Source organism: Myotis nattereri, assembly GCF_964212035.1.
Source record: "Myotis nattereri genome assembly, chromosome: 15".
Taxonomy (NCBI): Eukaryota; Metazoa; Chordata; class Mammalia; order Chiroptera; family Vespertilionidae; genus Myotis; species Myotis nattereri.
The window spans coordinates 26,031,820-26,057,689 of record NC_138090.1 but is presented as its reverse complement, the minus strand read 5'-3'; the positions used below and the strand labels follow the sequence as shown (position 1 = coordinate 26,057,689).

At 42.5% G+C, this 25,870-nt stretch overlaps 1 protein-coding gene across 1 annotated transcript in view; it reads left to right on the top strand.

Annotated features, from left to right (window-relative positions):
- The window catches only part of MBTPS1 (membrane bound transcription factor peptidase, site 1), a 55,898-nt gene that overhangs the window by 15,337 nt on the left and 14,691 nt on the right, over window positions 1–25,870 (top strand). Inside the window, exons 4-15 of the mRNA XM_081108117.1 lie at window positions 2,612–2,815; window positions 4,456–4,566; window positions 5,049–5,158; window positions 6,454–6,570; window positions 7,043–7,110; window positions 11,037–11,139; window positions 12,833–12,984; window positions 15,569–15,730; window positions 18,787–18,931; window positions 22,328–22,516; window positions 23,030–23,202; window positions 25,449–25,564. Coding sequence (XP_080964243.1) covers window positions 2,612–2,815; window positions 4,456–4,566; window positions 5,049–5,158; window positions 6,454–6,570; window positions 7,043–7,110; window positions 11,037–11,139; window positions 12,833–12,984; window positions 15,569–15,730; window positions 18,787–18,931; window positions 22,328–22,516; window positions 23,030–23,202; window positions 25,449–25,564 — 1,650 coding nt within the window. The remainder of the gene's footprint in view (window positions 1–2,611; window positions 2,816–4,455; window positions 4,567–5,048; window positions 5,159–6,453; window positions 6,571–7,042; window positions 7,111–11,036; window positions 11,140–12,832; window positions 12,985–15,568; window positions 15,731–18,786; window positions 18,932–22,327; window positions 22,517–23,029; window positions 23,203–25,448; window positions 25,565–25,870) is intronic.

The window sequence follows — 25,870 nt, the reverse complement described above, 5'->3', positions numbered from 1 at the left end:
CCGAGATGTCCCTTCACACTCTGAAATGAAAGTTGGTGCTTTTGAGCAGGGGTCCTCAAACTTTTTAAACAGGGGGCCAGTTCACTGTCCCTCAGACCGTTGGAGGGCCGGACTATAGTTTAAAAAAAAACTATGAACAAATTCCTATGCACACTGCACATATCTTATTTTGAAGTAAAAAAAACAAAACGGGAACAAATACAATATTTGTATTTGCATGTGGCCCGCGGGCCGTAGTTTGAGGACCCCTGCCTTTGAGTCTCCTCCTTGCTTGCATGTTGCTTCTGTCAGTATGTTTTCATTTCTTTCATAGTATCTCGCAAAATTTTCCTTGGTTTCATTTGTTTTTCTCAGAGCCTCCTGACCATGCACGATCCTGCCTCAGCTGGGTTATTTCAGTCCTAGGTTGTGCAGGTGTGAAGATGGAAATAATTCAGTTATTTCCTTTTCAGTTTGAGGGCTTATTCTTCCCTACACCTTTACAACTTGGGCTTGTCAAGATAGAGTTTATCCTCAAAAATTAATTGCCTGTTTATTACATAATATTTTTGAAAGTGTGTGTATTAGCAAAGGAAAGGTGTGTGTTTTTCCTAAGTGTTATAAACTGAAGTAACAAATGTCTACTTCTATATTATTTCTTTCATTGGGAGGAAAAATAAATGAAACTTCGCTTTTGTTCCTTTGTCATATAATAGGCCTGAGAACCTCTGAGTTTTAAAAAAATGCACAGGGGAGAGCAGGCTAACTCATTTGCATAGTCTGACCAGCCACAGCCCCGTCTCAGGTGTCTGACTTCCTCAGGGCTCTTTCTATTAGTCCAGATGTTTGTGGTGCTTTTTCTCTTTAAAAAGCAATAGCCTCAAAACAATCCAGGGAGATAAAAACAAATCAAACCTTGTACAATTAGCTAAATATTATATGTTGTTTCTTTTTTATCTTGAAATGCTTCGGAATATTTTAGGAAGCATGGGAATGCCTACTTTTAGCACAGTAATCATAGAATGTGTTGGTTAGGCTTCTTTATAGCCTCTCCACCGTGGCTGTCTATTACTGTTCTTGACTATCCTTGACTTAGGAGAAAATTTACTTCCCCATGGGCCCACTCTCTTAGTGCTATGCGTGACTTTGTGCAGTGACCAGTTTTTCTTTAAGTTTCAACTTTTCTCATCCTAAAAGTAGGACATAATACTACCTACCTCATAGGGTTCTTATGAAGATGAAATGCAATAGTGGATGTGAACAGACCTCAGCAGGTTTTAGGGTATTGTAAGGATACATTAAATGTTAATTATTCCGGTGGCTCTGTTGTTAGAAGGCTTTGCTTTATTTTAGGCTGACACCTGTCTTACTCTGGATCTCATCCCTGCTCTATCCCATGAGCCCTAAGACAGAGCTAACCTGTTTTCCACCAGATAGAACTTAAAAGATGTATTTTAAAGAGATTCATGGTATCTCCTCTTGAGAATTGCCTCTCTCCAGGATAATATCTCCAGTTCCTTCAACACTTACTCATATGACATGATTTCAAGTCCCTCATCGTTTGAATTGCTTTCCTTTGAATATTTTTCAGTTTTTCTAAATTGTTCTCAAAGAGTAAAGCCAGACTGAATTCAGTACTTAACATAAAACAGAACAGGCCCCTCCCTTGTTCTAAATATTATTCTTCAGTGAGTACCTCCAGTTTTGTCCTGTGCTGTTGATTTAAAGAACAGAATCAACATAGGAAGTTTAGTACCGGATAATTGCAGTTGGACTGTGCAAATAATTACTTAGTGAGATTGACATAACTATATATTTTTCCAGTTCCCCTATACTTTCTTGGGTGTAGCCTGGTAAGACCAGGATAAAAATTATAGTAATTTGCTTTAGAAACAGAACTTCAGGAGTATTATAGATTTGCTCTTCTTAAGACTGAGTTGAAGTACATTTTTTTCTTCATTATAGCATTAAAAAATTAAGTATTTACAGATAATGAAGTCCCTGCTTTTTAGTTAACAATTTGGCAAGTTTTGATGATGGTGTACAGTCAGGTACCAGCAACAAAATCAAGATATGATTTAGTTCCATCACCCTCAGAAATGCGCCTGACTCCTTCATAGTTCTTTGCTTTTCGAAAGGTGGCATTCTAGTAGGTAAGCATTCTGACAATATCGAGAAATATACAGATGGAAGAAGTTCCTATTGATGTTCGGCCAGAGATGGGTGTAATGAGGTAACATGGCTTTTTCCTGTCCCAGAAATCAAATGCTGTAAAACTTCACAGTTGAGTAGTGGCCGTTCTCTTCAACTTTCCCCCTTTTTCTGGTTCAGCGAGAACAAGTTGCTGTTGAAAAATCTTCAGTTTTAGTATCACAATTAACTTTATTGCTTAAAAATTGATTGTTTTATCAATCTTTCTGCCTTACACTGGTTAGAAAATTTTAGGTAAAAAAATTATTTGGGAACCCAATGATGGCCAATAAGAGGCTATAAATATAACTGCATTGAGAAAATCCTTCTAGCAAAGGGAGAGAATCCCATTTTCCTTCAAAGAGGATTTCAGAAGGTAATCATTGCTGTTTAGAGTGATTGTTCTCTCTGACAAGTATGTCATTTCCTTTCTTGGCTCTAGCTGACCCCACAGTGCCCTGTAATGAAACCCGATGGAGCCAGAAGTGGCAGTCGTCCCGTCCCCTGCGAAGAGCCAGTCTCTCCCTGGGCTCTGGGTTCTGGCATGCTACTGGAAGACATTCAAGTCGACGGTTGCTGAGAGCCATCCCACGCCAGGTTGCCCAGACACTGCAGGCAGACGTGCTTTGGCAGATGGGATATACAGGTGTGTGCCATGAACCTGGAAGCAGGGTAGGGTCTGGTGTTCAGGAGGCCCCCCTCTTGAGTGCCTAGCGCAGAATCCAGGTGGCCTCATGCACCTATGCATCTCATTATTTGTTGAGCTGCCCCTCATCTTTGACTCCTGTTGTGCTGGGCACCTGTTGCTGTTACTTTTATAATTGTTTGATTCTATTCACTTTGTGTGTCTTATTTTTCTGTACCATTTCTGAGGTTAGATGGAGTAGATTGCGAAGCATTTCTTTTCTCATGATAGATCCGTGAACAAACACAACACTGCCCACTGTTCAGCTAAGTTCTATAATCTCTCAGGGAAAGAGATGAGATTTAAGATAGTTACCTTTCATGATTTGTACAATTTCATGAAAATGAATTTATCACTCCAGTGTGGTGCCCTGTGTGCAGAATGGCTAAGTAATTGGCGGTTGCACTTGATCATTTATTTCAGAACAGGAAACAATAATGACCATATCCTATGAAAGAAACTCACATCCTTTATGTCCAACAAGATTTTTTTTTCTTACTCATCATGGCAGAAAATTTCTATTTCAACTAATGTGAAGGTTTGGACCCTAACTTTTAAATGTAAGCCCATTTCCCTAGCCCCCAGCACATCACAGTTTGCCTAGGTGTCTTTCCCCATATCTCCTAGACTTGGAGACCCTTACCTCTCCTCTGATTTCCTCAGCCTCCTGCCTTTCAGAATGCCTGAGACACTTAAACTTTTAATACCTGGTGGACTGACATTTTATTAAAATGATTATATTTGCTTGATTTTATCTTTTGAAGGTGAAAACTCCTTCACAAGACAAATTCTCTAATCTTCAGAAACACATTTTTTATTCCCCAAACCAAATGGTTTCCAATTTTATGTGTGCCATTTTTAAAAGTAATGCATTTTGATGGTTATCTCACTATAACTGATTATTTAAGGTAGTATTGATACATAAACACAACTTTCATTCCAGAAAGACATTGCTTTCATTACAGCTGTTAGCAGTTAAACAATAGAATTACCTTTTTTTTTCCTACATGTTTTCTAGAATTTCTTGATTTGATAGCATCTATTATTTCACATTGGTGCAGATGGCTTTTGGCTAGTATCTGAAATAGACTCATTATTATAAAAACGTGTTTTTTTCTTGAAATAGGATTACCCCTGCGTGTTCACAGCTCCTCTCTGCAGAGTTTGTTCTCATGAATGAGCAGCAGTGAATAAGACACTGTCCTTGTCAAGAGTCAGGCTAGTTCCCCTGCTCCTAGAGGTGTGTGCTTTGTGAGTGCCTCTCTAGAGAGACGAGGGGATGCAGACTTGGAGGGAATTACCGCAAGGGGAAATCCATCATCGGAGGAGGAGTGGGAGAGGTGGTTCATTCCTGAGCACTGGTGACAGTTGCGTGTCCAGCGAGATTTTTTTGTTTATCCTCAAATCTTGTTTAGCAGCAGATGGTGGTGTTCCCCAGCCAGGACCCCTGGTGCATCTACCCTACCTTGTGCACTCTAGGCCAACTTTGGCCCTTCATGCCATGCTCTCCATGGGTCACAAGGAGGGATGTGTGTTATAGACAGAAATTCAAAACGGTGGTTTCTCAAACCTGATTGTGCTTGCTTTCTTTTTGGGATAAGGTGCTAACGTAAGGGTTGCTGTTTTTGACACTGGCCTAAGTGAGAAGCATCCCCACTTCAAAAATGTGAAGGAGAGAACCAACTGGACCAACGAGCGAACGCTGGACGATGGTAGGTGGCCACACAGTGGTGAGAGCATGCGTGAGGCTTTTTCTGGTCACGTGGGCTTCCTGCAGGACTCCCACCCCCCATTTTAGCAGTTAAGTATTTTGTCTGAGTGTCAATGATTAAAGAGTTTGTGTGCAGTAGTTATTCAGACAAACTCAAGTTGTTACTGTCTTTTAGTGGGAACTTATCTAAATGTCTTAGGATGTTGGGAGTTGATATTTGAGGAGAGAGAGGGGTGCCTGGTGGCGGAGAAGCTTTCTGTTGGGGAGAGAGCGGGACTGTCTAGATCCAGAAGTGAGACAGGTACGGTGCAGCCTCTGAGTGGAAGACAGTACCGAGAGACAGAGGTTCTACACAAGGACTTGGAGAATGAGCCTGTTTGAATTGGTTTGAAATGTTGCATGTTGGCACACGTTACCAGCAATTTTATGACTTTTTTCCCTTTTTTCTTTTTTATCTGACTTTTCTTTTTTTATGGGCAACAGGGCTGGGCCACGGCACTTTTGTGGCAGGTGTGATAGCCAGCATGAGGGAATGCCAGGGATTTGCTCCAGATGCCGAACTTCATATTTTCAGGGTCTTTACCAACAACCAGGTAGGTGTTGAGGACCCCTGAAATGTAAAGAATTGATATTAAAAGGTAAAAAATTAAAACTATAGAAAATCCATGCTGGTTTAAATGTACACACATCAGCGAGCTGAGCTGCTGCAGATGTTCCACATGAACCATGCTGTCTTTCTACTGTCCCTTTGGTATGGCTTTGCCCTTCTGCACCACCCCTTCATGGCCTCACTGGAACCCTGAAGACCCTGCTTCGGGGTACCTGTGCATAGGGATTCCTTGACTGTCCGTTTCTTCCTCTCCTTTGGGCCTGCCTACGGCTCCTGTGCCACCGCATCTTGGGCACATTTCTAGTACTTTCTGCATGAGAGAATAATCACATTTATATGTTTTCACTTCTACTGGTTGTGACCCTGAGGGTCACCTGTGTAGCCCAGCATTTGGCATCATGTTGAGCAGTGTGGACTTAGGAGCCTTTTCCCTTACTCTTCATTTGGAAACGATTTCTAGGAAAGGGAGAGGGTTCTAGTATTTATTTTTAACGTTTAATTCCTGTTGGTGATACATAGTTTTATATATTTGTGTAAAAGGCAATGCAGGGTAGTTCTCCCCACCCTGTCCCCGTCCGGCAGGTGCCCCTTACTTCCCCATCTCTCATGTGAGGGTTTCTTAGTTTCTTATACCCCTCCTCCTAGAATTTCTTTTGCATATTCAAGCAAATACAGATATGTAGTCTGATTTTTAAAAGCCTTTAGAAAACATGATACTTAATTATCACACTCATTTTATTATAAGTTTAATTTTGTATTTTATAGGAATACCTAAATGGTGATACACAAAGTAATTTAACTCCTGTCAGGGAACTAGGAGGAATTGAACATCAGATAAATAGTTCTATGAAATAACTTCTATTGATGCCATTTATCCTTCAACCTATTTAGCAATAAAGATTATTAGACAAATACATTAAATTATTCAGTTTAATAAACTTGACTTAATACAAGTGTCTTAGGATCAATCGTTTTGTAAGAGGGGCAGTTAGAAGTTTGGGATTTTGCCTCAGGAGGTATACTTGAAGGTAAGAAGCTGTACCTTAGACCTGGAGAGGTAGGTGCCCTCAGAACATGCTCTCTTGATGAAGTCTTAGAGTTTCTGGATGTAGAAGTCTACATTGCGGAACATTATTTATTCTTGGGGTTTATTTCTGCAATTTAAGTTAATACTTCATGCTGCTAAGAGTTTATACTTTACCCTTAAAATTGAAAACTCTGTTGTGCACTTTGACACTTTCACTGAAACACCTGAAAGACTGTCTTAACATTGTCCAGGTGTCCTACACATCCTGGTTCCTGGATGCCTTCAACTACGCCATCTTAAAGAAGATCGACGTGCTCAACCTCAGCATCGGCGGCCCTGACTTCATGGACCATCCCTTTGTCGACAAGGTTGGTCATATCACTGCACTTGGTGATGGCTCCCTTCACAAGCCCAACTCTGAATGCTTCATCCCTCCTGTGCTGCTGGTTTGCCACTCACAAGGTGCCTGCCTAGTAAGGACAGATGGGTGATGACGTGAGGGTTAGTGACTTGCATTAGATAGTAGGACATGGTGTCTTGTTGACTCCTTCTCATGTACTTGTAAACACATAACTCATGTTTTCTGAACATGCCTGGAAAGCCAGTGTCTGCTCCATGTGCTGCATAGCCCTATGTCCTGGCTTTTATTCTTGCTAACATACCAGTTATCAAACACATTCATGCCTATAAGGGTCTAGTCACTAGTACCATGTAGTGGTACATTTTCAGTGGTACATTTCTTAGGACTAATTTTCAAAGTTGTGGTTATTTTTTGATAGTTATCCATTGATTGTTTAAAAGCGGTGTTCTTTTGTAAATAAATGCTTGCTAATTTTGTAGGTGTGGGAATTAACAGCTAACAACGTAATCATGGTTTCTGCTATCGGCAATGATGGGCCTCTTTATGGGTAAGTATCTCCAATAGGGATGAATTTAGAGGTGGCCTCCCTCTCCCCCCAAAATAACTGAAAAACTGTTGTCTGTCTGTTTTTGTATTTATACCTGTTTATAACTGTCTAAAACTGCATATGGAAAATTTCAGCATACCAAAAAAGTAGGCTGCATAATGACCCTCAGGTTCCTACCACTTGCTTCAGTAGTTATCAACTCAAGGCCAGTCTTGTTTCTGTTTAATTTCTCTTTTACTTTGTTATAAATAGAAACTTGGAGGCCTAATGTTTTATTTTATTTTTTTCTTCAAAATCAGGAAAGTCAATCTGTTAGAAAATGAAAGGATTTTGCAGTATTTATGGAGACCCACTCTGTAGGAGGCACAGGGGTGAGGAGGTAGATAGATGAGAGGCCTGCCTCTCTAGAAAAGATAAGGAGTAAACAAAACTAACATGGGAGAAAACAGCATAATAAACACAGATGGTGGTGCTCTTGAGGTTGACAAGAGGGATCAGATGGGGAAAGCAGAGAGAACAGTATCACAGAAACGTCCCTTTGTGCTGTGCTGGCGTGGTGAACCGAAGCAGCATGAGACACAGAACATTAGTCACTGAATCACAAGCAGAAAACTTTGGTTTAGAGATCCCAGTCTTATTTTTTTTTAATTAAATATATTTTATTGAGTTTTTACAGAGAGGAAAGGAGAGAGACAGAGAGTCAGAAACATCAATGAGAGAGAAACATCGACCAGCTGCCTCCTGCACACTCCCCACCGGGGATGTGCCCGCAACCAAGGTACATGCCCTTGACCAGAATCGAACCTGGGACCCCTCAGTCCGCAGGCCGATGCTCTATCCACTGAGCCAAACCGGTCTTGGCTCCCAGTCTTATTTTTATCTGCTGCTCCAATATTTATTCTCTCAGTAATGTATATAAATAATTTCTTGTGCTGAAATTCTTTTGCAGTAGGATTTGTCACCCTCTTTTATTGGGTACTAAGATATGTGTGGTTCCGTGCAGTGACAAAGAGTGTGAGGTCACCACAAAGGGCAAAGAAAATGCAGTGTCTGCCCTTAGTGTGTCTAACCTGGTAGAAGTAGAGACGAATGAATGTGTTCCCTCCCGAATGCGTGTGTGTCTGTGGTGCACACAGTGAGGATGTGTGCCTGGACCTCAGAAACACTCACTCACTGCCTCGCGGCCACATCCCTGGGAGAGCTGCTGGGAGAGCAGGTGGCTTTGAGGACTGGCTGAGCTTATGCAAGGGGTTCAGGGCATAGGGTTAGGCTGAATATGTGAAATTAATGTTTTTATAGGCCAAAAACCATGCATATTGGCAGTCATATTTCTGACTCAATAGTTCTTTAGTCAGTGATCTTCTTGTAAAGGGTCCAGGATATTGGATTTTTCTGTGTCATCAGCAATATTTAAATCATAGGTGGCATAACTATAGTTCTACCATGGAAAATACTGATTTCTAAGTAATCTCATCAAGTTTTCTTTTTTCCTTTCAAATGTTTCTCAACTTTGCTCCTCCTCCCATTTCTGATGTCTCCCCCCAAGGCCAGCCCTTACCAGTTCAGCATCATCAGTTATGAAGTGGGGTTGTAGCCGGTCTTCCTGCCTTTCAGCCTCTTCCCACCCCAGCTTTTGCTGCATGGGTGACGTGGGTTGTGGGAAGAGTGCAGGTGTGAGCCAGACTAGTCCCACCTGCCCCTCGTAGGCTATGGGACCTTCAGTCTTTGAGCCTCAGACTCCTCACCTGTCACAGGAGGGCATGACACCCGCCCATGTAGGTGGTATGGAGGATGAAATTAGATGGGGAAAGTACCACAAATGCTGGGCCTCTGTACGTAGTGGCTCTTCTTTTTCTTCCTTTTTTGTGTGTTTCTACTGTTAAAATTCATGGCAGTTTTCTTTTTCCAGATTTTTCAGTGGATTATTGCCTAATCAAATCAGAATTTTTCTTCTTGATTTTCAAGGTCCTCAGTATTCTAGGCTGCAGTCGCCAAACTTTTTCTGTAAAGGATCAGATAATCAATACTTAGGCTTTGTTGGCATGTGGTGTGGCCCTTGTAGTGTGAAGGCAGCCTTGGAATGTGTAAATGAAAGGTTGTGGTTGTGTTCCAGTAAAACTTTACTTACAAGAACAGGTGGTGGGCCTGTTGTGGCTCTCTGCCATAGTTCGCCATTGTCACCTGAAGTTGTGGGCTCAGCTTTATTTTCCATTACTGTGTGTACACCTTCCTCAGCTCCAGTCTCCTCCTGGGTCTCCCTAGAGACCATGTTTTTTCCAGTCTCCATCACCTGTTCCTGCTGCCGCCCTTCCTAGCTTGCCTTCCTTCTGTTCACACCTGTGGGCTCCCAGCTCCTCCACATGCCATTCTGACTGCTTCGCCATACACGAATCGCTCTTCTGAAATCCTGTGGCTTCTCTGGGCAGTCACACGCACTCAGTAGCTTGTAATCAAAGAGTTGTTCGTTTCCAGGGTATTAGAGAAGAACCCTGGAGAGGAGGGCCCTGTGCCGTTCTTTGTGTCTGCCCGTAGAGCTGCACAGATCCGGACCTGCCAGCTGCTTTGCAGTGATGGGAATGGCATGTAAGCAGGATGGCACAGCTTGTGCGGTTCTGGCTTACTGCTTGGGCATCGGGTAGTTCGATGACGGTATTGTACGCAAATTGCTGGGTCACTTATTGCAGGCATTGAGCTGCCAGTCACTGCAAATGATGCTCGCATCTCCAGGTCCCCTTGCTGTGAGCTCTCTCAGGGTCCTGCACCCTTGACACTTAAACTTCACGGTGCAGGGGTCTGCAGCTGCAGCTTCCCCTTCTTTAAAGCACACTAAGTATTATAGGGATTGACAGGTAGAGGGAGGGTCAGAGGGTGGCTTTTTTTTGCATCAACTACAGTGGGAAGTTTTGTCAGTGACTTCTAAGCTCTGCTCCTTGTTTTCATAGAAATTTATAAATTTTTAGCATCAGACAGTAAAATATCACTGTTGGTGCCTCTGAACAACCACTTGGTAGCATGTCATTGGCCAGTGGGCTAAAAGCCAGTGCCAGGGTTGATTCAGTGTGGTTTAAATAACTGGTCAAAAGCACACGCTCTAAAACCTTGCTACTAGTTTCAGTGAAGCCACTGGAATCAGTTTGGGTTATTGAATTGTCAGAGTTTGTTTTTTTGGTAGCGAACTACCAAATAGATAAAGCTCGGAAATGCATTTTCATAAATGGTTGTTTTATATTTTCAAATAGTTTAGCTGCATCCTGATTTATATCTTGATTTTATAGTTTAAACATTTTTGTCGTTATCAATTTCACTATAATTTCTTTGCAGATCTCGTACACTTGAGGTATGGAAAAGAATTACATGGTTTTTTCTCTGCCTCTTTCCTTTGAGGAGCTCAAGATTATGGAGTAATGGTTATCATTTCCACAATTCCCAGTGAGGAAAGGGGAATACCCTGCAAACGATCAGTTGAAAACTAACTTCCTGACCGTGACAGATGCAAATGTGTGATTACAGCTCCTTCCCAGAGGAATGTGGGATCTAACTGGGGAGGCAGGATAAATGCCCTTGGAACAATTTGAAAGGGATGTGAGAATGTATAAGTAGGTGATGAATTATCATAGTGTTAAATCTTGTGAAGTTAGAGAAGGGGGATTCCTTCAAGCCAGAGGTAGTGAAGGAAGAAGAAAGTCTTGGACCGAAGTATGATACGTTGACAGGGAGGAAAAGGAAGAAAGGGTGGTCATTGTGAGGGTGGCAGTGAGCCTGGCCTTCTACAGGACAGCTGTAAGTAGCTGCAGTCCATCCCAGCAGCGTGTCTTGACACAGAAGAGCCTCATACCGTCTTAGATTTTTCTGGGAGGGTTTGCCTTTATTTGAATTATTCACTTAAAATTATTTTTCTTTCCTTGTGTTTTTGTGCCTCCATTTAGCACTCTGAATAACCCTGCTGATCAAATGGATGTGATTGGAGTAGGTGGCATTGACTTTGAGGATAACATCGCCCGCTTCTCTTCAAGGGGAATGACTACCTGGGTAGGCTTTTTTTCATGTGCCTAAAGGAACCGTTTGTCTCAGAGCCTTTGGGTGTATTTGTAAGTGCACAGATAGAAAAGCTTGTCAGCCCAACCCTCACGTGCATGGATGGCATAGCCAGGTCTGTGGGTACTTGCCGGCTGTGAGGACAAGATATCTGGCCCTGTTGATCTGGCCTGCCACTTGACTATAGTGAGCAGGCAGGGACAGGTTCTGAGTGGTGTTTCCTGGTTCCCCTTCAGTTTTACTTATTTCTGAGTGACTCACTTTGTAGGTCAACTGGACTCATGCCCACTTGTCCTAAGTAGTAGGAAGGTGAGCAGTCTTCCTTGGTGCTAGGTGAGATGATTTTTTTGGCCTTAAGAAGCAAGAGAAGCCAGTAAGAAGAATTTAATATCAACTCTGCTAACGCAGAAGTAATTGTATTTAGCTGGACAAAATGGAAATAACTCCAACAAGTTAATTAATTCATTTACTCTGGGTTTAATCATGCATCTAATTTGTCCTCCTTTACCCATCAGAACAGCGGTGGAGTCAATGTTAGATGCTCCCTCAGGCAGCAATAGGCACTCTTGCCTGCCCCGCAGGGTCTTCAGGGTCACATCACTCTGGGTGCTCTAACTCAAGGGTGCCAAGCTTTGAGGTCTTGGGAAGTCCCAGAAAAGACTCGCAGCCTCCTGAGAACATAGTGGCCTTGTCCGCACTGGCGCCACTCTATGGGATAGCCTTCTCCCTCTATAACATCGCCTCTCCTGGCACCATTTTCAGTTGGCCCCTCAGTGGGTCCATGCCATGTGCACTTGGATGCCTCCTTGATGATGTTCAGTTGTCACCAGTTGGGTAGAGCCCACCCTGAGAAAGTCAGTCCCAGGGATATGTTTCATATTCATTCACCTATACTACCTCAGCACTTTCTTTGTATGGCTAAATACTTGGAAACAACACCTCCACCAATTGATGTCTCTCTGGCTCCCTCGGAAGTGCTTTCATGGAATTATAATGCATTGCCATGCCCTTAGAAATGTTCCTGAGACACTTACTTACAGGGCTGTAGTTGAAGGTGTCTTTACACAGGGTCCCATAGCTGGATGCAAGTCCATTTATGTTTGACCGCCCTGAAAGGTATTTTCACTTCAGTTGGATTGCTTCTTTCTACAGAATATAAGATCCTATTGTAATTCTCATTTTGCCTCAATTTCCATGAAATTTCAGGGTATTCTGTTAAAAACTTATCTGTTACTCGTACAGTTACATTTATCATTCTGAATGGTTGTTTCTTTCCCCTCTGGTGGAAGATTAAAATCTTCAGTTATATTATGTACATTTTTCTTACAAAGAAAAATTTTCTTTTCTTCATTTTTAGTATTAATTGTCTGATTTTTCTAAGATATTTCTAATTTTTAAGTTATTTAGCGATAAATCAGTTTTCAGTTTCCAGTTTTGCATGCTAACAAAATTTTAAAAATTCACTTTGTAATTGCTCTATGACATTCCTATTACCCTGGTTATTATAAAATACTCCAAAAATAATTGTATTTTCTATATTATCATTTAAGCTTGTTTTCTGTATTGCAGTGAATTTCATTCTAAAACCAGTATCTTACTGAGGTTACACTCCATTTAAGTAACCCTGTTTCTGTTCTGTGTGCCAGTGTGTGTGCTATGGTAGAAATCAACCCCCTTTTATTTCTAGGAGCTACCAGGAGGCTATGGCCGTGTGAAACCTGATATTGTCACCTATGGTGCTGGAGTGAGGGGCTCCGGTATGAAAGGGGGCTGTCGGGCCCTTTCCGGGACCAGCGTGGCTTCTCCGGTGGTTGCCGGCGCCGTCACCTTGCTAGTAAGGTGAGTGTTGCCTAGCAAAGAGAAGGTGGTGCCAGCAGACCAGCTGAGTCTTGCTTGCCACCAACTTAGAATTTTAGAGCATATCATGTGACCTTGCTCCATCTGTTTCTTCATCTCCACAAAAGAGGTCAGGATTTATTCTTTGAGGGAGGATTCTTATGAGTTAGTGGACATATATGTAGGAACACTCTGTAAATGCTAAACCGTAAAGCAATACATAAGGACATAATACCTGTTACTTTTTTATGTTTGAGGTCTGGTTTTGTTTTTGTTTTTTGAAGACTTTTTTTTAAGAGCAGTTTTAGGTTCACGGCAAAATTGAGAGGAAAGTACAGTGTCCCCATTTTGTTTGCTTTTATACCATTTTTGTGCTACATCTGTACTTGTTGTATCCAAACAAGTGTGTATATCAGGCAAGGATCAAAAAGTAAAGTATTTTCGTGCCATATCCTCCATTTCCTGGGGGATTCACTTTTTAATGTTCTCTGTTAGCTAAGGAGCTGTCAAACCAGGCAGTGGGACTGGCAGTCACCACTCCTTTGGGAGAGACAAGATTCTCTGTGTAATTGACCTATTCTCTTTGTCTTGTTGAATCCCATCTATGGTTGGAATGAGCTTAATGATCGACCCTTCATTTTGTAGTTAATGAAACTGGAAGTTCTCAAAGATAATTGACTAGAATTGATGCTCACGTGCTCTGACTTAGTCGGATATGCTTACTCTCAAAATTATAAGAAGATGTCTTAGGAGCTAGTACTTATTTTGTATTTTACCTCCCCACCTTCACCCCCGCCCCCTCCAAAGAAACAACTTTATCTAGGTGAGGTTTTAGTTGAGCTTTTGTGTTGCAATAACACAACACTCTACAGTTTTCAAAGTTATACTCTGTTAATTTTAAAATTAAATTAAAACAGGCAAATGATAGTAAATGTTTTTATATTTAAAATTCTCTTTAAAAGCAAGTAAATTTATGTTGATTTTAGCTCCTAATGCTAGAGATGTGTTTTATTAATAACCTTCATAAAAGTAGGTCTTTATCTCTTTCTTCCTTTTCCCATCCTTCCCTTAGAGTTCAGAGCCAAATTCTTGAGATTGTTGACATTGGTGAGAGTAGTCTTGGAAAGTAACCACATGCCTGTTGGAAATGTTCTCTTTCTCTTCTAGTTGTTTTTCTCACCCTCATGTTACATACAGTGAAAGAAGAGGGAAGGGCATGCCAACTGTGGAGTTACCTGGCTCCCTTGGGCTTCTGGACTCGCTAGCTAGGGCTCTTGTTTCTACTCTTGTTGATTATGAAACAAAAAGTATTAGCGTACGGCTCCCACTTGCCATGATGGTTAACAGGAACGTGGTTCTGAGCTCCACTGTTCAGTCTGTCAAATCCCCCTCCTGTCAAATGAGTGGGGAGATGAGGAGGATGTGTTTTCCATTTCCAGTGGCATCTCTGAGTGCAGATATTTTCAGCGTCAAGGAAGGCTTTCACTTCCCTCATCTCCCTGCAGCAGATGAAAATGCCACTGTGACAGTTCAGGAATATTTTTTATGGCCTGACTAATAGTTCAGAACAGATACTGAGCAACAAGGAAGCGCTTCCTCAGCTTCCGGCCTCCTGGTGCTCCGGCCTCCGGTGCTCCGTGAAGAACGAGAGCCTAACCTTTGGTCTTGCTCTATCAGCAGGAAGAGGGGAAGGTTGTTGACCTGTAGCTTAGCTGTTAACAGTTCTTTTATTGTTGTTGAGAATCGGTCCTACTTTATGTCCTCTTCTCATTATGTCAGATTTCCTCTCTAAACCCATTAGAAAAACCTGCTTACACTCCAAAACCAACCACCATATAAAAAGATTTAGGAACTAGAGTAAGTTTTTCTTTTTTGCTTACCTACACTTAGAAGTTAAAATTCACGTGTGATATAATACATAGGTGTACAACAATGACTGTCTTAGTGCCAGCATTCTTAAGAGGGTGATGCTTCTTAGGTGTCACTAAGTTTCTAGCCTATAGAGCTGAGTTCAGTGTGTCCAGATGCTTCCTGATGATGAAACTCTCAAGGTGGTCTCCGGTCTGCATGTTCCTATCAGGTGTTATCCTCCAGAGTGATGCATCACATAGTGGCTTCCAAAACAAAAAGGCAGGGTCTCGCCGTGGAGGCAGTGGGCTTCCCTCAGTTGCTGCGCTTCTTGCCCATCCGGCATTAACTTCCCTTTCTAGGACCTGTATATTTTCCTTTCATTTTCCCAGCTTTCCTCTTCCTCCTGGCTTCCCCTGAGGAGCCACTACCTCTTACCTAGTCTTGCCTTCTATAATTTGTAAGGTTGACTTAGTAGGAAAAATATGTTTTTCTGATCCATTTAGTATAAACAGGTACTAGCCCTATGAGTCACTGCTCTCACAGGCCATGTGGAAGACTAATAATTGGTCACTCCCAAGTCTGTTGCAGATACGATCACACAGTATCCTCAGCTTAGCATGGGTCCTACCAAAGAAACTTTCATTATAGACAGAACAAGATTGGAGGTCACATTTGCAAATTAGAAGTAATCAGATTTTCACTCTTTTATGAGAAAATACATGATTTTCCCCCTCAGCACAGTCCAGAAACGTGAACTGGTGAATCCAGCCAGTATGAAGCAGGCCCTGATTGCATCAGCCCGGAGACTTCCTGGGGTCAATATGTTTGAGCAAGGCCATGGCAAGCTGGATCTCCTCAGAGCTTATCAAATCCTCAACAGTTACAAACCACAGGCAAGGTCAGTATGTTTAATTTTCGAATAGGCCTTTCTTCTCACTAGGTCCTGAGGGTGTTTTCCCCTCTACACTAAATACTAGCCTCCAAACTGGAACCACGTACAACACTTAGAGCCCATGGAGAGCTTCACTCGGACCCTTCTACTCGGTGTCAGCTGGCAGAACTTGAACTGCTGTCCACTTCCTGATGTTCTTTTTATTTATTTTATTTATTTACTTATTTATTTATTGTGTGTATATGTATACATATACATATATATGTATTTGATGTATGAGGATTTTTTTTTTTCAGAGAATGTGGCAGGGAGAGAGGGACGGGGAGAGAGAGAGACATTGAAGGAACATTGATGTGAGAGAGACACATTGATTGGTTGCCTCCTGCATGCACCCTGACGAGGGTTGGGGAGCAAACCTGCAGCCCTTCTCGGTGCGTGGGCCAACACTCTAACCACTGTAACACCAGCCAGGGCTGTTCTGTTATTTTTAATATGAATGATTTGAAATAATGGTTTTCTATTAAAACTTTCTTTTGAAATAATCATAGGTTTATAGAAATTTGCAAAAATAATATACAGAGTTCTCATATACTATTTGCTCAGCTTCCTCTAATGCCAACATCTTAGATGACCATAATTTAACTAGTAAAACTAACAAATGAGCACTGATCCTGTCTGGTCATTAACCTGCAGGCTTTGTTCACAGTTCACTGGTTTTCTCTTGTGTTCTTTGTACCCCACATTGCATTTAGTGGTCGTGTCTCCTTGGTTTCCTCTGGCCTCTAACAGTTTGGTCATTCATGACTCTGACTCCTTTGGGAGTGCAGTTACTTATTTTATAGACAGTCTCTTAATGTGAGTTTATCTGATACTTTTTCATGATTAGCTTGAGGTTATGTGTTATTGGTAAAGAAATGTTACTTTTTATTTTAAGATGATTTTAGATTTACAACAAAGTTCCAAAAATAGTATACGAGGATCCATAAATCCTTCACCCAACTCTCCCTAATGTTAACATCTATGCTAATAAAAGGGTAATATGCTAATTAGACCAGATAGACCAGATGTCTTCTGGACAAAGCCACAGTGGCGGGGGGCGAGGCAGAGGTGGTTAGGGGTGATCAGGCCAGCAGGGGAGAGCAGTTAGGAGTGATCAGGCTGGCAGGGGAGAGCAGTTTGGGGTGATCAGGCTGGCAGGGGAGAGCAGTTAGGGGCAATCAGGCAGGCAGGCAGAGGCGGTTAGGGGCATTAGGCAGGCAGGCAGAGGGGTTAGAGGCAGGCAGGCAGAGGGGTTAGGGGCAATCAGGCAGGCAGGCAGAGAGGTTAGGCGTGGGCAGGCAGGCAGAGGGGTTAGGGGTGATCAGGCAGGCAGGCAAAGGGGTTAGGGGCATTCAGGCAGGCAGGCAGAGGGGTTAGGGGTGATCAGGCAGGCAGACAGAGGGGTTAGGGGCAATTAAGCAGGCAGGCAGAGGGGTTAAGGGTGATCAGGCCGGCATGCAGAGGCAGTGAGGGGAGATCAGGCCAAAAGTGGGGGCAGTTAGGGGCAACCAAGCCAACAGTCAGGTGAGCAATTAGGAGCCAGCGGTCCAGGATTGTGAGAGGGATGTCCCCTGAGGGGTCCCGGATTATAGAGGGTGCAGACTGGGCTGAGGGGACAACTCCCACCCCCAACCCCATGCACGAATTTCATGCACTGGGCCTCTAGTTAATAAATAATGTAGGAATAGACTGTTTTGCACACTCACAACTATAAACCTACTTTTTCCCACCCTTTCTTACAGGAAGGAGAGCATTACTACAAATATTCTTTTGCACTTTGTTTTTGTCGCTTAACAGCGCCTGGAAATCGCTCTGTATTAATTTATAGAGATTGTCTTTTTACAGCTGCACAGTGTGGATATACCATTGTTTATTCACCCACTTATTTATATGTGGGCATTTAAATTGTTCCCAGTATTTTGCAGTTACAAATTATTGCTTTGAATTACCTTGTGTCTAGTATTTTAGCTTTGTTGAAGGTTGTGTTTTCGGAGAAAATGCCTGCAAGTGGGATTGCTGGGTCAAGGAGCTTTGTGAGGTGTCACTCATTCCCCTCCAGAGGGTTGTGTCTGTGTGTATTCCACAGCGAGGCATGAGCGCCTGTTTCCCCAGAGCCTCTGCAGCACATGTTGTGTCATGCTGGTTACTTTCTGCCAACCTGATCAGTGAGAAATGATCTCTCAATATTGTTGTAATTTCCATGTCTTCTCTAATTATGAGTGAATTTGAACTCTTTTGTCTATAGTTAACAGCCATATTTATATTTTTCTTGTTAAGTATGTGTTCACTTTCCCCCTTTTTTTGGGAGGTTTTATCCCTCAGTTGTTATGGGGTTTTTATACATTAAGGTTAGTAACCATTTGTTGGTGATATATATTTGCAGATGTTTTACAGTTTGTCGATTGTCTTTTGATTTTGTGTGAAGTGTTTTGCCAGGCAGTTTTATTTTTTTAAATAGCCAACTTTATTAGTCTGTTGTTGTTGTCCTTGGATTTTGAGTCACAGGAAGCCTTTTTCTGCACTGGGATGAAAGAGAATTCACCCAGGTTTTCTTTTAATACTTGTTTGCTTTCTTTTATTTACTTGAGACTCCCTGATCCATTGTGTGTGGTGTGATCCATTGGTGTTTATTCTTGCGTGTGGTGTGAGGTATGAATCTAATTTTATCTTTTGCCAAGTGACCACCCATTTGTCACAGCTGCATTTATTTAAAAGTTCATCTTTGCCCCAGTGATGTGAGAATCTGAGTCCAACGCATTCACCGGGGCTGCCAACCACAGCCACTGCCACTGAAGTTCCAGACTTGCAGAAGGAAGAAAGTGTTCTGCTCCATCCGTTGTTTGTGCAGACAGTCTGGGCAAGCTGGCCCAGAGGCCTGCTCAGTGCAGGGAGCATTTCAAAGCCAAGTTCCCAGATGCCTGCTGAGGCCTTTCTAAGGGCCTTGTCGCCTCTTCCTACACAGTGTGTCGCTTCAGTGTTGTTTTCTAACATGCCCTACTCTAATACCGTATTCTTTGTTTCAGCTTGAGCCCCAGCTACATTGATCTCACTGAGTGTCCCTACATGTGGCCCTACTGCTCCCAGCCCATCTACTATGGAGGAATGCCGACCATCGTCAATGTCACGATCCTCAATGGCATGGGTGTCACAGGAAGAATTGTAGACAAGGTGAAATTGCTCTCTGGCTTGTAGTGAGCTTGGACCTGGCCCAGACCTTTGTGCTTTAGCGTTTTCTCCTGAAAATAAAACAGGAAAGGTTCTCTCCTCCTGTCGAGGGCCAGGGCATTGGAAGCAGTAATTTATTTCCCCTAAGTCTTCTATACACAAGTCAGGGATAAATTAGTAAAACCCATTCGCTATTTTTTTACTTTGGCATCTTAAGTTTAGCTTCTGAATCGACATATGATCCTTTATCTTTATTATTTCCCACCTATAATTAAAGGCTCACTTGTGAGAATGAGCACGAATGGGCCTTAATTAAGGTCTAGAAAGTATGGTCTTTTTTGAATTTTGTTTTTATCATTTTTTATACTTACTGCATAAACATTATCACAACAGTAAAGGATAGGGAAAGAGAACAGATAAATAACTTTCAGCCCCAGCACAGTAACATAGGCATTTTTAAAAATATTTCATACCAGCTGGTTTATTTGTTTTTCAATTACCATTTACATTCAGTATTATTTTGTATTAGTTTCAGGTGCACAGCGTAGTGGTCATAGCCACTATTTTTTTTTTTTTTAATACTCTTTTCCAGCTCTTATCTGAAATACATATTTTTTGTTATCATTGTGCACTTGGCAAAAATTTAGTCCTTTTTTTTCAGTTTTCATTATGTTGAAAACATTAAAAAATGCATATAGGTACCCATGTACTTTATAGTGGCTGTTTAATACTACATAGAACTATGAAGTCATAATTTGCTTACTATTTCCCCTTGCATGAACAAAAAAATAGGTGGTTTTCCAATATAAGCATTTCATTGAATGTCTTTGTATATGTGATTTCCCTTTCTTCTGAATTATTTCCTTAATGTAAACTCCCTGGGCATGGGCGTTATTATGGCTCTTGGTACATACTACCGAATTCTTTCCAAGAGGAGTTACATCATCTCAGACTGTAGAGGGCGCTGTCTCCACCATGTCCACACTGGGTGGTACTTTTTTTTTTTTTTTTAATATATTTTATTGATTTCTTACAGAAAGGAAGGGAGAGAGATAGTCAGAAACATCGATGAGAGAGAAATATCAATCAGCTGCCTCCTGCACACCCCCTACTGGAGATGTGCCCACAACCAAGGTACATGCCCTTGACCAGAATCGAACCTGGGACCCTTTCAGTCCACAGGCCGACGCTCTATCCACTGAGCCAAACCAGTCAGAGCGGGTGGTACTTTTTTTAAATTCCATGAGATTTTTTTTAAATGAGATAAAATTTGCATAGTATAAAATTTACCCTTTTAAATTGCGCAATTCAGTTTTTAGTGTATTCACAAGTAGTAATGCAGTTATCACTACTATATAATTCTAAAACATTTCATCACCCCAAAAAGAAACATCTATTTACAGTAACTCCCCATTCTCCTTCCCTCTGGCCCCTGGCAACCACTAATACCCTTTCTGTCTCTTTGGGTTTACCTATTCTAGATAGTTTATTTAAATGGCATCTGACAGTATGTGGTCTTTTGTGACTGGTCTTTCACCTGGCATGATGCCTTTAAGGTTCATTGGTGTGGCAGCATGTATCAATGCATCACTCCTTTTTATGGCTGAATAATAGTCCATTGTATGGATGGATCTCATTTTGTTTAATGGACATTTGGTTTGTTTCTAGGTGGTTCATCTTTTAACTTTAAATTTGTGAGGTGAATATCTCCAGGTAATAAACCTGGAAAATGCTAATTCTATTTTTTCTTGTGCGAATTAGCTTTTTTATTGCTTTGGCCCATTTTTGTACTGGAATTTAGGTTTTCCCTATCCATTTGAGCAAGAAGACCTTCATATCATAGAGAAATTAACCACTGTTGTATTTTATGCAAAAAGTTACACGAATTATTGTTTAAATTTTCTTTTTAATGTGAGTGGTGGTTTTTATTTTGGGATGAAAGTTTTGTAAATGTTTCACATTTCCATGCAGTTGAATTTTGATCTTTTGTTATTTTGTTTCAAACATTAGAAACATGTCTCCACAGATATAATTAAAAATTTTAATTTTGTTTTCTACTGACTTTAATGCTTGTTAAATGTGTAGCTTTTATTTTTTTATTATTTTTTTAATATATTTTATTGATTTTTTACAGAGAGGAAGGGAGAGGGATAGAGAGTTAGAAACATCAATGAGAGAGAAACATCGATCAGCGACCTCCTGCACACTCCCCACTGGGGATGTGCTCGCAACCAAGGTACATGCCCTTGACCGGAACCGAACCTGGGACCCTTCAGTCCACAGGCCGATGCTCTGTCCACTGAGCCAAACCGGTTAGGGCAAATATGTAGCTTTTAAATCTGTGTTAATTTGATATGTGATAGAAGAGGTAGATGAAAATTAAATATTTTCTCAATTGCTAACCAGTCATCTCAAAAGCATTTATTAAAAATTCCTTTCCTTCCTCACTATTTGCATGCTGTACCCTATAAATATTTTTCTCCTTTTTCAGATCTTTTTTTTAATATGCTGACTCATTTGGGGAGTATTGTTACTATCTGGCTTGTGAGGGAAGTGAGTAATTTAGGTTAGTTTGAAATTTTGAAATATTAGAATGTTAGAGCTCATTTATCTTTCTTCCAGATGGTCTCTATCATGCTTCCCTTTTCACTTTCCTCATACCTGGAAAAGACTAAAGGGGCAGACATTCTGACAGCAAGCCAGCTCTTCCTCTGGGTGTCCCATAAACTTCCACTTCCCCAATCATTGGCTTCAGAATTTGGGGACAGTTTGCATCTATGTCATTTTATTATTTGGTTCCTTTAATGTGATTCTTTTTTAAAAATACGTGTTTTTTTTATTGATTTCAGAGAGGAAGGGAGAGGGAGAGAAAGAAACATCAATGATGAGAGAGAATCATTGATTGGCTGTCTCCTGCCCATCCCCTACTGGGGATCAAGTCTGCTACCCGGGCATGTGCCCTTGACCGGAATTGAACCCGGGACCCTTCAGTCCGGAGGCTGACGCTCTATCCACTGAGCTAAACCAGCTAGGGCTGATGTGATTCTTTAAGCATACAACTAATGAGGGTCTAACCTCCAACCTGAGAGTTTTAATTTATTTAAATTCACTACATCTGTACGTCAACTTTTATCTAATAGAAATATGTGTCCCTTATTTTTTTTAAGGTTGGGGGAAAATTCTCTTTAAAATTGGAGGCTGTCAGAAATAATGGGTTCTATTCATGTCTCGTGGACGATGTTCTAGGCAGCCCATGGGCGACTTCGGTACACGTTGCTTAGTGTCTGTACACAAATGTCATTTGCCTTATTTAAAATATGAAGCATTTCTCAAAAACTGCTGTAGATAACTTAGGAATTGAGCACTTCACCTTAGCCTTGACTTGTTTTTCTCCTGCAGCCTGACTGGCAGCCCTATTTACCACAGAATGGAGACAACATCGAAGTGGCTTTCTCTTACTCTTCGGTGTTATGGCCTTGGTCAGGCTACCTGGCTATTTCCATTTCTGTCACCAAGAAAGCGGCGTCCTGGGAAGGCATTGCGCAGGGGCACGTCATGATCACCGTAGCTTCCCCAGCAGAGGTGGAAGTAAGTGCGTGCAGAGAGGGGCTTGTGTTTCTTAACCTTTCACCTTCGCCTGCCAGGAAGGGGGCGCAGGCTCAGTGCCGATGGGCTCAGATTGGAAGCACAGTTGGTGTGATTAGGCTTGAAGGCCATGATCAGTGATTCCAGGGCCTGTACCGCAGTGCTCAATAATGAGTGATGGTGCCTTCAGTTCTGTTGCTGGGCAACAGCAGATAGGACTATTTCATGCCAAATTTCAAGCTCAGAATGATTATAGAAAATGTGTGTTCTCTGAAAGGGAATGTAGGGTTAATCCTGTGTAGCTTCAGAAACAAGGTGATTTAAATTTTAAGTCTCAAACTCAAGGTCTTGAATTAATTGTGATACATGAAGGTTCCTTTCTACATTTGTTATTGGAAATTCTTGTATTCAAATTGTTAGGGTTAAAATGATAAATAGAATCTACTTGTTAAATAAACCCCCAAACCTGAAAGTTTCTTCTGAGCAAAAGGGGCACTTTAAATTTATTTTTTTCAGTCAAAAAATGGTGCAGAACAGACTTCAACAGTGAAGCTCCCAATTAAGGTGAAGATAATTCCTGCTCCTCCTCGAAGCAAGAGAGTTCTCTGGGACCAGTACCACAACCTCCGCTATCCACCCGGCTACTTCCCCAGGGATAATCTGAGAATGAAGAATGACCCTTTGGACTGGTAAGCAGCCACCAGACGCGACCCTCATCACCCCCCAGCCCTTCCCCAGCAGGACTAGAGGTCGCTGTCCCTGCAGGAAGCAGACGTCACTCCTCTGAGCCTGACTTCCTTGACCCTCAGACTTTAGAGCATCCTGTGAATCTCCCTTCAGACCTGCACAGCTGTGCAGTAAAAAACCTTGAACTCATCCTTAATTGCTCTCTTCCCCTTCTGTTGAATCATTCAGCAAATCCTGTTAGTCCTCTTTCCAGACATGCCCTGGCTCCTGCCCTGTCTGGCCGCCACCTCTGCTCCCACTCTTGTTCAGGCCATCGTCTCGCCTGGACAGCATCCATCACCTCCTGAGGAGTGACTGCTACCATTCTTGCTCCCTTAAATCCCACTCAGCAGCCCTGGTCACCTAAAAACATAAATTTATCACGGTTTGCTTAAAACTCCCATAGCTGCCTATTCATACTTCTTCAGGTGCCAGACTTCCTGATGTGTCCTCCTCAGGCCTCCAGGCCGTGCTCCCTCACAGCCCCTCCGGGATAGCTGGGCTGACCCTGAAAATGGTGAGCAACAATGATTGAAAGATTTGAGGAAGACACTTACAAGGTATCAGAGCATAGCCAGAGCCCTGCACGAGCTCCGAGTGACTTTGAGTTCCATGTATTCTTCTAAATTCTTCCCAACTATGCCAGGCTGGTTCTTCCTTGAACCCTGCCCACTGTGCTAACTGTTGGGAACTTAGTTCAAGTTCCTTCTTTACCTCTGCTTGCCAAGTGTCAGAGAGACAGGTCAAGTCCCAGTGTGGGGCATACAGAGAAGCCCTGAGAAGTTGTGAGTGTATAAGAATGAGTCTTTATTGCAGGAGCCAATGGCCACATAGCCATCAGACAAGACAGTCCTCATAGCAAAGTCTATGCAAAAGGCAGCCGGACACCGGCTGATTGATACATATCTTTTCTATAAAGTAGCATCACTCTCTGTACCCACAGCTAGCATCTGAGCAGCCGCATGATGCCCTAGACTCCACTGCCTTGCATCGTAGCGGTACCTAAGCTCTCTGGCTCAGCAGCTTCCGTCTCCCCTGCCCAGCTGCTCTCTGTAGCAGACTTCTTCACATACTTCAGCCAACTAGCTGGTCGGTAACCTACTTTTACACTATTTAGACAAAGAAGGCTTCATGCAAATAGTTACATTAATCATATGGCTACTGAAGGGCACAGTGTACCATGTGTCCTTGCACCTGCTCGTGGTATCTTGGCCTGATTAGGATTCTCAGGCTCAGAGCCCTTCAACATCCCAGTTAGGCACTCGCCCAGAGCAGCCTTTGGCCATTCTGGTGTACTGAGAACAGGCCTCTGCTCCCATTGGCCTGACAATCCGGGGACCGGTCATGGTTCCCACATAAGGTCAGTGCTGCTCTTTATAAAGATGTCTCTGGAAGGTAGATTGGAGGGGCTCAGACCAGAGGCAAGTAGAAAGAAATGAGGAGAAGTTGACAGACCAGGGCAGTGGCCATGGGCCTGGAGAGGAACGCATGGGTTCCGCCCTGCTGAGGAGGCAGACTCAGGCTGTGCGGTGGGAGGGTGGGAGGTAGAATGACCCTGGGTGTTTCTTGGGGCATCTGGGTAGGCGGCTGACGGAGTACACAGTAGGAAAATGAGCACATCGAGGAGGATGAAGGATGGAAAGGTAAGCAGTAGTAGTGATGTAAGATTAACTGTTTGTCACCGTCTTAGTTCATTTGCCCTGTGTGGCGTGGCCCAGCATGTCTGCGTTCCCATGCCGAATTTGTCAAATGCTGGTGGTTGCTGACCATTCACATGTATGCCACAGCTAAAGTGATACCTCAGTGCATTTCTTTTTAAATATACTTTTATTGATTTTAGAGAGGAAGGGAGAGGGAGAGAGAGTTGGGAACATCAATGATGAGAGAGAAACGTCATCAATCGGCTGCCTCCTACACATCCTCCAGAGGGGATCAAGCCCCCAACCTGGGCACGTGCCCTGACTGGGAATCAAACCAGCAGCCTCTTGGTTCCTGGGTTGATGCTCAACCTCTGCGCTACGCCAGCTGGGCAGTGCATTTCTTCTTGTTGTTTAATCCCTTTATGCCTGTGCCTTGAGCACGATTTCCTATTCTGCTGGGGATGGAGCTGTGCTCCTGCAGAGGCAGTGGGGTTCAGGAGTTAACCTGTGGCTACCTTTATGACAAGGAGAGAGTGATCATTTTAGTGCTGGGGCTTGCTGTTTTTCAGGAATGGCGACCACATCCACACCAATTTCAGGGACATGTACCAACACTTGAGAAGCATGGGCTACTTTGTTGAAGTCCTCGGCTCCCCCTTCACGTGCTTTGACGCTAACCAATATGGTGAGCAACAACGGGGTGCTTAGCCAGGTGTTCTTTCCTCTCTGTGGGGTGTTTGTGAAACGTTTGAAAGGCAAATTATGGTTTCAATGAGAGGCCAGCAAAGGGAGCATGTGTGGGGTCTCCTGGTCCCAGTGGAGGCACCAAGCAGAGCGGTGCACATTCCTACTTAGTGGTGATGGTGGTCACGTTCAGCTAAAATGTGATGCTGTCAGAATGTACTTTTATTATTTTATTTATTTTTTAATTAAAAGAAGCTCTAGCACTGTATTTGGCTTCCTCTGCAGTAAGGGAAATACCTTTGTGTTG